The sequence below is a fragment of the Arachis hypogaea genome, chromosome 3 (genome assembly GCF_003086295.3).
Source record: "Arachis hypogaea cultivar Tifrunner chromosome 3, arahy.Tifrunner.gnm2.J5K5, whole genome shotgun sequence".
In the NCBI taxonomy this organism is placed as follows: Eukaryota; Viridiplantae; Streptophyta; class Magnoliopsida; order Fabales; family Fabaceae; genus Arachis; species Arachis hypogaea.
In genome coordinates, this window is record NC_092038.1 from 141,893,135 (window position 1) to 141,905,436 (window position 12,302).

Below are 12,302 nucleotides of genomic sequence, written 5' to 3' on the forward strand. Positions count from 1 at the left end.
AAATGATTATACTACGTGTACACTAAAATTAACTATCAAAGTCAGTCACTAATATAAATATATATTGAAAATAAATTAAATTATACATGTTAACATGTATTTATATATAAATAAATTAGTATATTTATATATAAATACATTAGTGGTTGATTTTAGTGATTGATTTTAATGTAAGAATAACATTTTTTAAGATAGAATTTAGATTTTTTCGTGTGTGTGATTCCAAAAAAGGAAAACATGCCCCATCCATATTTAGTATTACTGTGCTAGCTTCACAATTTTCAAATCGAAAAAAGGTTTCTATTAATGATTTAATACCTTTCCATAAACTGAAATTTATGTCCATAAGCAAAAACAAAGAGAAATTCCAACCAAATGAATAAAAAAATAATTAGAAAAAGTGTTAGTTTACATTATAAATGAGTGTTCACAAACAATAATAATCACATACATGCCTATCCTCGTTTTCCATACACATTCTCATCACTTTCTTCTTTCTTTAGTAATCACTGTCACCATCATCAGGCATGGGTCGCCGTAAGATCGAGATTAAGATGGTGAAAGACACCAACACAAGGCAGGTCACATTCTCCAAACGAAGAACCGGTCTTTTCAAGAAAGCCAACGAACTTTCTATTCTCTGCGGATCCGAGGTTGCTATTGTGGTCTTCTCTCCGGGAAACAAGCCTTACTCCTTCGCCCACCCCACCGTCGACGCTGTCGTCGCCAAGTTCCTCATCCAAAACCCTGAGCGGCGTGGTGGAGGCGATGATGACGAGGACAGCAGCGATGATAATGATGGTGGTGCTGATCCAGACACCTTGGACCATTTGTTCAAGGAGACTGTGGAACAGGTGCGCGTGGAGGAAAAAGTGGGCGCGGCGCGTGAAAAGGCTATCAAAGAGGTTGTTGAGGGAGGGAAGAAATGGTGTGAGATTGGTGAATTGAGTGAACTGAAAAGGAGGGTGAGGGAGCGTCTTACTATGTTGGAGACAGTTGAGTCCATGATGCTTCTTTCACATGAACCTGTGGTGATGGGAACCACTGTGGATAACCATCTTTCTAAAATCAAGAGGAGAAGATCAATGATGTAATGGTAATGATTAATTCTTAATTAGTAATTAGCATCAACTATAGTTATATTTTGCCCCAAATTTCCGCCACTAGTTCCATGGGTGGAATACTGTAATTTCATCAATAAGCTCTTTATTATATTTTGCTTGTCTTGAATTTCTAGTTTAATTTGTAAATGAATTAAAAGATGAGAATCTTTTTCAATTATTAGCATACATGCATGGATTATGTTTTATGTGGAATTTAATTTCTAAGTATAATGCTTTTACCAAAATTTGATTATATTTTTGTGTTGTATTTTGATCGATTCTTGGTGAAATATGATGACGCGTGTCTTGTAATGGAATCAACAAATTGAGAATTGCACTTTTCCAAATGATTAACCTTCTGTTTTGTTGAACCATGAAAAACACATTCTCGTCTATTTTCACTTCTCACTATTGAGCTATTAAGTATTAACCAAGGAAATTTATATATTTTTTATAATTCTACTCTTTATTTTTCCTTGAAAAAACACAAATAATAATATACCGTAAAAATTATTAATCCCACTAAAAAGAGTAAATCAAATAAAAAAAACTAACCATAAAATAATAATAAAGTTATAAATAATAAAAAATTATAATCTAAAATAGTACTAAATAAAAGAGTACTAAAAATAATAGAAAAATATAAATTCTATTTTTATTTGGCTTTGTAAATTTTGTCGTTATAATTCTTGTGTATTGTAATTTTTTTATAATATGAATTACTGATTTTATTAAAAAAGACAAATTAAACAAAAAAAATTAACTATAAATAATAATAAAATTATAATTAGTAAAAATTATATCCTAAAATAGTACTAAAAATAAAAGTATTGAAAATATTAAAAGAGAAATACGATGTAAAAAAATATTAAAAAATATAAAATTAACATTCTTATGTATATATCTGAAATAAAATTATAAAATAATATAAAAAATTATTTAAATTTATATCTTTTAAAATAATTTTTTATTTAAAAATAAATTTAAACCATAAAATTTAAATAAAATTTATTTTACTATAATTTATTTTAATATAAAAATTGTGAGACTTAAGTTATATCACTCAAATGCGGATTTGACCAACCCCATCTCACAAATCATTGATAAGATACCAATCTAGTAAATAATATTTTGAGAATCCACTTAATGTATCATCGCTAAACTAAAATGGAAAATGATCAATATTTTTAAATATCTTCTTAATTATATTATAAATAATTTCTTAAAGGTAGAGTTTTAGATTTTTTAATTAAATTGGTAAATTCATTAAGAAATAAAAAAATTAGTCGATACTATAAATTTATAAAATTTATATTTAATATAAACAGATTCTTCCTTATATTTGAATTTATAATATTTTAAAGTTATGGATTATTAAAAATTATTTTTAAAAAATGGACTCGATTACAACAAATGAAAATAGTCTTTGAATTTGTAAGATGTCTTAGAATTCAACGAATTTTAAATGACTTTTTAAAAGAATAAAAATAGTACAAGTATTAACATAAATAAATATAATAGAAGTCTTAAAAATACTAAAATAGAAAATTTTTATTGAGAAAATAAACTATTTTATGTATTTATTATTATTGAAATTTTTAAAACCTTATCTTTTGTATTAAAAATTTCTGCTCTTCTGTTATTAATAAGACTATATATATTGGTTAGCAAAAGAGAGAGGCTTGAAAAACAACATATTTCAGTCATGTGAATTAAATGTAAAAGTATAATATGAATTTTTTTAGATGTTAAAAAATTATAATTTTTAATTTATTTATAAATTATACATATAATTGATTATAATCACATTAATTATTTTATATTATATAATTTATATATAAATTATAAATATTAAATAAAATAAATTATTATTATTTTTTATTTAAATTTAAATAAAAATAAAATAAAATATTTTATTTTAATTAGGCCTTTAGAATTTGATAATAACCAATAGTCAAATATACATAAAATTTCACAGTTTTGGTCTCTGTATACAAACAAAAAATAAAAAAATCACCTTGCAATCTTTTATCTTATTAGCGATTAGAGAATTACTATTACCGATAGATTTTAGTTGAAAAAAATAAATAAATTCTTTCAATTATAATATGCTTTTAAATTTTTGATATATTTTTTTAATGATTTAATATGGTTTTAAAATTAAAAAATCCAAAAATTTTTAACATTAGAGATATCAAATAACAAAATATTGCTTAAATAATTTTTTGTCTCCATAAAATATTTATTTTTTATATTTTAGTCTTTGTTATTTGTTTATTCCATTGAATATTAAATACTGGTGTAACAAATTAAAAGTTGATGTAGCAAGCTAAAACACTTGTAGCGTTGCAACCAATGTCGGTCGCAGGTGGTGGTGGTCAAAGAAGCCAGAGTGGTGATAATCACGACTTCTGAGGTTGACGGAGGTGGAGGTTGTTTAAGCACTCTGCTCTCTATTCCTCTTTCTTTAATGAATATTTTGGTGCAAAATAAACAAGTGTAATATTTTTATTTGAGCTGGATTGGAAAAATTACCAAAGTCTAAATATAGCAACCAATTTGTGGAAAATGTAAACATCAGAGGAGTCTATACGGTGGCCAAATTAGAAACATCAACATGATTCGGGACCTCCATGAATGGAGCTATTGATAGAAACTTCATGGATAATTTGCCATGAATCAAATAAGAATAAGAAATAAGATAAAGACAAAACGACCTAAATTTTTTATTTATTAAAATGAGACTTTAATAATAAAAAATAGATACAAATTAACAAATTATTTTTTATATTTAATAAAACAAAAAGAGTACATAAAAAGTACGCAAAGATAATAAAATTATAAAAGAATAAAAAAAGAAAAAAAAATAAAAATATTTTATTGATTGTTGATTGACTGAAATTGTAAACTATGAAAGTAAAACTAAATATATATAGAGCATTGGCCTATGAAAGATAAAAGCAAATAAAGATAAGATAAGAATAAATAAAGATAAGATAAAGATAAGATAATAATAAAGACTAAAATTATAACTGAATTTGTGTATTCTGTTGGGTTGAATTTGTGGGTCGTGAGACTTTTTTATTGTTGTCATGGGCTGAGGTGAAAGAGTGGTTTAATATGCCCCGCAAGCTAAGGATGAAAGATGTTAAGAACACCAAGCTTATTCAAATTAAGATGGAATGGTTGAGAAGACAAAGGCTTGGTGAAGATGTCAGAAAAGAAAATGGGGAGAAATTTCATCCATTCAACTTGAGCTTTTTGTCGAACAAAGTGACAATCAACCTCTAGATATTTGGTCCGTTCATGAAAAATCAGGTTAACAGCAATATGAAGAGCACTCTGATTATCCAAGAGACTAAAGAACTGCCTAAGAAGAAACAATAACATGTTAAAGATCGCCGAGTGTCAGGACATCCGGCCCAATCAGAGTCACTGAAATCGAGAAGCTGAATTTTTTATTCTCTTGAAAAAAAATCCTTTGCCGGGGCTAGTTTTCAGATATCATAACACATGCTTGGCAGCTTGAAGATGAGATTCAGTAGGAGATGCTATAAATTGACTTAATTGTTGAGTGGCATACATGATGTCTGATCGAGTAGTGGTGAGATAGATAAAACGTCCAACCAAACGGCGATATACAAAAGGGACAGATAGCAGGGGACTTTTGTCTTGATATAGTCTTGTGGTACTATCCATTGGAACAGAGGCAGGTTTAGCACCTAATAAACTAGAATCCTCCAAAAGATCAAGACAATATTTTCTCTGAGATAAGCAAATTTCCTTCGCTGATTAAGCAACCTCAATATCCAAAAAATATTTTAATGGGCCCAAGTCTTTAATTCAGAAGTGTTGGTGCAAAATAGACTTAATAGCAACAAGTTCAGAAATGGAATTACCAGTAAGAACAATATCGTCAACATAGACTACAAGGATAGAAATTTGAGCACCAGTGAATTTAACAAATATACTATAATCAGATAAGGTCTACTGATATCCATGAAATAGCAAAAGATGAGAAAGTTTGTCATACAACATACGACTATATTGTCGTAAACCATATAGTGATTTTAGTAGCTTGCAGCATTGATTCGGTCGAGAAGATGTAAATCTGGGAGGCAGAGTCATATAAAAATCCTCAGAAAGATCTCTATGTAAGAAAGTATTATTGACATCCAATGGATGTATGGGCCAATGCTTCATAGAGGCCAATGCCAAAACTAATCTGATGGTGGCAGGCTTGACAACAGGAAAAATTTTTCCAAGAAATCAACACCTTCAGTATGAGTGAATAGCCACAAGGCATGCTTTATATCGATCAACTGAACCATCAGGCTTGTATTTGATGCGATAGACCCATTTACAGCCAACCGGCTTAACGCCTGTAGGGCAATCAATAAGACGCCAAGTTTTATTCAGCTCAAGAGCATCCAGCTCATCTTCCATAGCACTACGCCAATTAGAGTGTTGATTGGTGTCCTTAAAAGACTTTGAATCAACGTCAAAATGTAGTGATAAAAGAAACTTTTTATGTGAAGATGAAAGAAAAGAAAAAGACATGACTGAAGATAAAGGATACTTGCACTTTGAGGGAGATTGATTTGTAGAGGTGAGAGAGAAATTACACAAGTAATCAGAGAGATATGCTGGAGGTCGGTGAGGCTGGTCGGAATGACGAGGATGGGGTTGCTCAGGTGGTGAAGAAGGTGACAGGAGATGAGGAAGTGATGGTGGACTGATGTCTAGTGCGAAAGGAGAGAAGGGTGTGTGTGTTGAAAGAGATTCGGTGGTCATTGGGTTCAACTTGATTAGGAAACGACGAGAAAGAAGGAGAGGTTGTTGGAGAAAATAAAGAATTAGATGGAGTTGGGTCAATGGGTATAGGTGAGGGTTCAACTGGAAGACTAACTGAATCTTGTTTTTGAGAAGACATGTTTTGGCAATGTTGGGCTGAGTGTATGGAATTGAACTTTTTTGGTGACTAAGGACAAGATCATTTCATAAAAAATTACATTTCTAGAAATCTTAATTCTTTTATCTTCTAAAATATAAACAATATATCCTTTAAAACCATGTTAAAAGCTAATAAATACAGCCTTTTTGGCTCTTGGATCAAATTTTGATCTGTTTGCCATTATGGTAGAAACAAAACATAAACATCAAAAAATTTTAAGGTCATGATAACTTAGTGGATGATTGAATAAAATCTCAAATGGTGTTTTAAAATTAATTGCGGATGATGAAACTATGGTAAATTAGATTGAAACATAAGAGCACGAGCTATATTCAAAATATGTTGATGCTTGCGTTCTACCCTTCCATTTTGTTGAGGAGTTTCAACATAACTACGTTGATGAATAATGCCCTTTGAAGCATAAAAATCATGTAAAATAAATTCTGGTCCATTATCGAAACGAATAGTTTTGACTTTAGAGTTGAATTGTGTTTCAACTAAAGTAATAAAACTTTTTACATGATTTTGCACTTCTCCTTTTGATTTTAATAAAATAACCCATGTAAAGCAGCTAAAAATCATCAACAATAGTAAAAAAATATTTATGATTATGAATAAAATTTTGTCGAAACGGACCCTAAATATCAAAATGTAATAAATCAAAGCTTGCATTGGCTTTGTTAAAACTTTGAGAAAATGAAAGTTTCTTTTGTTTAGAAAGATGACAAATGTCACAAGCCACGTCATGATGCATAGAGATAAAAGGGAAATGTTTATGTAAATGATTAAGTCTTTGTCCAGAAAGGTGTCCTAAACGAAAATACCATATATTTGAAGGTGTAATGGGTGGGGATTACATGGAATTTATGGAATGTGTAGTGGATAAATTTTTACCGAAATTGGATTTAAAGACATATAATCCCTATATTATTCTGCCCAAATCAACCGTCTCTAAATTATTGCTCTGTAGAGTACAAGAAGAAGATGAAAAAGTGAGTTCACATATGAGTGCGGAAGTAATTTTTGAGATGGAGATAATATTAAAGTTGAAATGAGGTAAATAAAAAATATCATGAAGAACCAAGAATGGGAAAAATTGAACAATACCTTTATAAAAAACAGTAATTTGAGAACCATTTGGTAAATAAACAATAATAGGAGAAATTTGTGTATAAGAAATAAACCAAGACAAATTTGATGCAATGTGATCTGTGGCACCAGAATCAATGATCAAAGTATTCAAGAATGAATCTCAATTTGAAAAATTGTTGACAATAGAAAAAGTATTGAAAGAACAAAGATAATGAGTAGTTAGACTTGACAAAAGCTCAAGTTGGTTTGAAGGACGAGTTTCTTGATTGGAAGGAAGTGACATGAAAGAAAAGTGCTGGACTGACGAAAGGTCCAAAAGAAGCTCCTGATGATGTTCGTGTGCTCTTTCTCCTTGACCTAGGACAGAGTAGGGAGGTTGATTATTCATCGTGGGAGGGAGGTTGAAGGGGTTTTAGGATCTGAATTGGTTGGTTTATCCATAGATGTGAGCAAAGCTCAAGAGAAGCTCTGAAACCATAATAAAACGAAAAGAGTACATAAAGAGTACGCAAAGATAATAAAATTGTGAAAAAAAAAAAGAAAAAAAAAAAGAAAAGATGAAGAAATTTTATTGATTGTTGATTGATTGAAATTATAAACTATGAGGGTAAAACTAAATATATATAGAGCATTGGCCTATGAAAGATAAAAGAAAATAAAGATAAGACAAGATAATAATAAAGACTAAAATTATAACTGAATTTGTGTATACTGTTGGGTTGAATTTGTGTATTCTGTTGGATTGAATTTGTGGGCCGTGAGACTTCTTTATTGTTGTCATTGGCTAAGGTGGAAGAGTAGTTTAATAATATTATCTATTTTTTGATAATGTACAGATGAGTGGAGAGAAGGAGATTGGAGTAGGGGTGGCAATCTGCACCCTATCTGTGGGTATCTAATCCGACCCCATCTGATTGGGTAGGGTTGTCAACCCAATCCGCAGTGGGTAGGGTAGGGTGTGGGTTAAGCCTCAACCCTACCCGACCAACTCGCACAGTATATATTTATATGTTATATATTTATATAAAAATATGTTTAAAATGGATGTTGAATTAAAGACCTCTCACTAAATGTAAAAGATCCTTAGACACTAAAAGAAGATCATTAATTGATATTTTAATACTTTTTTTACATAAAAGCCAGTTATATTTTAAATTATCATCAAGTTATATAATAATGTTGCATCTTTTTTGTAATCTGCGGGTAAGATCGGGTGCCCGCGGGTTAAGAACGAGTAGGGTTAGGGTTGAGATATTCTCAACCCGCAGATAGGATAGGGTTGAGTTTATATACAAATCTCGATCTGCGGGTAGGGTTAGGGTTGACTCCAAATCTTACCCTACTCTACTCATTGTCACCCCTAGATTGGAGGCGTCTTTGGTGACGCAACTTTTTGTAAGGTTTAATTCCTCTATAGATCCTTATAATTTTATCAAATTTTTAGTTAGATTTTTATATATTTTTTTAATTGAGTCTTTATATCATAAAATTTTTTTTAGTTAGATTCTTATATATTTTTTTAATTGAGTCTTTATATCATAATTTTTTTTATTTAACCTATAACATAAAAAAATGTTTAAAATAATAAAATATTTTATTAGAAAAATGAATATTTTTTCTATTAAAATAAAAGATCTAATTAAATAAATCTCTATATTTCTAAAATACCAAAAGAAGTATTTGTATTTTGTCCCACAATCAGAGTCCTAACCATAGTTCTTCCCGTCTAGTTGCGTTTCCCGTGCTCATTGTCCGTTGCATTCTCGTGTCGTAGTCCATCGCGTGCTCGTCGTCTCTTGCGTCGTGCGCCATCGCCATCACTGCTTGGGTGTCGAATTAAACCCTAAAATGGTCCCTGAGATTGGTGTCATGCACTAAAATCGTCCCCGAAATTTCAATTGCACTAATTACGTCCCTGAGATTGAAAAAAATGCACCATATTAGTCCCTAACCTATTTTCCATTAACGACGTGATGACATGGCATGATAACGTGCACATGTCACTTCATGATTTCGCTACGTGTAATGGTATGATGATGTGGTGACCAGTGACACGTGGCATGCTGACGTGGATGGTTGTGCCACGCGTCACAATGTTATTTGGCCACGTGTCCATTTGTGCCACGTGTCACAACAGTATTCGTCTACGTGTCATCCATTATGTTATCGTTGTATATGCACCAAATTAGTCTCTCACTTTGCATTAAGTGACTCATTTTAGTCCCTGAAATTGAATGTCGTGCACCAAATTAGTCCCTTCACCAATTTTTTCTCATTTTTTTAAATTTAAAATTTTAATATCTTAGATACATTAATTTCAATTCTATTTTTTCATATATCGTTTAAATACAAGTGCTTTCATAAAATTTTTTTAAGATTTTACTTTTTAGTTTTAATAATTTAACATTGGTAAATTTTGTAATATATAAGTATGTTATTATAAAAAAATAATTATATGATTGATTAGACACATTTTTTTTCATAAAAAAATATGTATTTTTAACAATAAATTAATAATTAAAAATAAACATTTTTTCTTATGAAATACACGTTTTCGTTATGTGTAAATGAGCTAGATTGAAGGCATTTCAAGCACCCTCACTACCATCTTTGACCTCTGCAGTCTAGATGAAAGAGGTCAGAGATGGTAATGAGAGAAGCTTGAAATGCCTTCACGTCAACTCCAAGACGGCGGTTATTAGGGGTATCCACAAGAAAAAATATTTTATAAAAGTACCGAAAGAGGTCGGAGATGGTAGTGAAGGTGCTTGAAAAGCCTTCACGTCAACTCTAAGTCGGCGGTTAGGGTATTCGCAAGAGAAAAAATATTTTATAAAAACACTTTTATTTGAAGAACATGTGAAAAAATAGAATTGAAATTAATGCATTAAAAAATATTGAGAATTTTGAATTTATAGAAAAAATGAAAAAAAAACTGGTGAAGGGACTAGTTTGGTACACGACATTCAATTTCAGGGACTAAAATGAATCACTTAATGCAAAGTGAGGGACTAATTTGGTGCATATACAACGATGACATAATGGATGACACGTGGACGAATACTGTTGCAACACGTGATACAAACAGACACGCGGCCAAATAACATTGTGACACGTGGCACAACCATCCACGCCAGCATGCCACATGTCACTGGTCACCACATCATCATACAATTACACGTGGCCAAATCATGAAGTGACACGTGTCACTTACAGTCCACGTCCTCATGCCATGTCATCACGCCGTTAATGGAAAATAGGTTAGGGACTAATATGGTGCACTTTTTTCAATCTCAGAGATGTAATTAGTGCAATTGGAATCTCAGGGACGATTTTAGTGCACGACACCAATCTCAAGGACCATTTTGGGGTTTAACTCCTTGGGTGTCTCCTCCATGGGTCGTCCACCATCGCATGGTATAGCGAAGTTCTTAACCAAGTAATGTAACCTATGCCTCTTTGAGTAGCCCTATGAAAATAATCAATTTCATATGTGGTTTAGTTAGGGGGCAGATAGCAATCAGAACCCAATTAACTTTGGGATTCTTTGAGAGAGGCCTTTTGAAGGGACTCTGCAATCTCGTTGATTGTTCCTCAAGCAGCCTTTCACATTTTTCCTACCTTTTTTTATTTTTAACAAGGCTACAATGGATTGAAAATTTATGTTTGCGGTTTTGGATTATAATATGTTACTCTGTATATGATCAATTGACTATATGAACCCATCAATGCAGGTAAGTTTCCAACATTAGTGACACATCAGGAATCCGTAGAGTCAAAAGTTAATGGTACAAAAGCAATGGTGAAGTTTCAACTTAAGAAAGTTCTTTGCATGGGTGTTACAGTTGGAAATTGCTCAATGGAGGAGAAATAAATATTCCAGAATGTACAATTTAGTGTCAATTTCCTTGTTTCATTATTGAAGAAAAACTGGCAAAATGTAAGTTTGACTGTTCAAGACCTTATATCAATATCAGTATTAAGGTTCTCAATATTGGAGCATTAAGTTTGAGATTCTTTTGGACTTTTGGTTTAAGTATACAAAATTTTAGGTTTTATTTGAAACTGTTTGTTCCCTCCAAGATAAGATATAGGCAAGCTAATTAATCTCAGCGTGAGATGTGTTTATTTCATGATGTCAATATATTCTATTATATTAACAAGCATGAATATATTTGAAAATTTTCTATTATTACCAGTTGATGTGTTCATAAAAAGGCTTAGGCAACTAGACATATCTTTAAGTTATGTCTTTATAGCCAAATGCTGGCAGCGTGATGTTGAATAGGCACTAACTTAGTTTGGCCAATAGGATGCCTCTCATTGTTAAGCAGAGAATCATTTTCAACTACCTTTGTTTTTATTTGAAAAAGAATGTTGTTTTGGCTTGTTATTTTATTTTTTTAATTTTTTGTTAACTGTCTTTTTATTTATGTTCTGTTTGTTGAAACACGTGAGATACTTGTACCTCAAGAGTACAATGGGGAGTGCAATCCGCATATTTTAGATTGTTTAGATGTGGGTAGTTTGTATTGGCTAAGCCTCATGAGTTGTGGACATGTTAGCGGGATGTTATGAAAATTATGGTTATGGACAGGACCCCAACATGTATGAAAGCTATCCAAGGTATGCAAATTACCAACCGCCTCAGACCTCAGCAGTAGCAGCAACAAATGGGATATAGTTAATAAGAAGCCAAACCCGACTTCTATTTTTCGATTACTATTCTGTATCCCTATGATACTTATTTTCAGTTGCTTCTATGTTGATGGAAAACTAGTGAACTCTATTCCCTTTTTTATTTTTCCTTCTTTTTTCTTCTTGTTTTTTATCAATGGTGGTTATATTAAGATTTACATTTGTTGTAAACCTTTTGTTATCAAATCATGCTAACAGAGTACTTTGTTGATGTTCATATATTTGATAGATTGGTCCATTAGATATGTATTTTTCATTAAAATTTATTTTTTTCGCAAGTTACATTATTATGGATTTGTTGAATGCAGTAGATTGCTATTTGTTTTTTTTTTTTTTTTTTTTTTTCATCTTTTCACCTTTTAATTATGTTTATCATTAAAATATTTTATTGTATTGTGATATTGTCATGTCTTTTATCTCTTTCGATTAATTTATGTTAAATTATTTAAAAAGAA

General features: G+C 31.0%; 1 protein-coding gene and 1 non-coding gene across 2 annotated transcripts; both read left to right on the plus strand.

Annotated features, from left to right (window-relative positions):
* Positions 1-307: 307 nt before the first annotated feature.
* LOC112736111 (MADS-box protein SOC1) lies at positions 308-1,284 on the plus strand. Its single transcript, XM_025785454.3, has one exon. The coding sequence runs from the start codon at positions 528-530 to the stop codon at positions 1,092-1,094; it is 567 nt and encodes a 188-aa protein (XP_025641239.1). The 5' UTR covers positions 308-527; the 3' UTR covers positions 1,095-1,284.
* A 9,356-nt stretch (positions 1,285-10,640) lies between these two features.
* LOC112739698 (small nucleolar RNA U19) lies at positions 10,641-10,763 on the plus strand. Its single transcript, XR_003170635.1, has one exon. It is a non-coding gene; the product is annotated as a small nucleolar RNA U19 (small nucleolar RNA).
* The last annotated feature ends 1,539 nt before the right edge of the window (positions 10,764-12,302 follow it).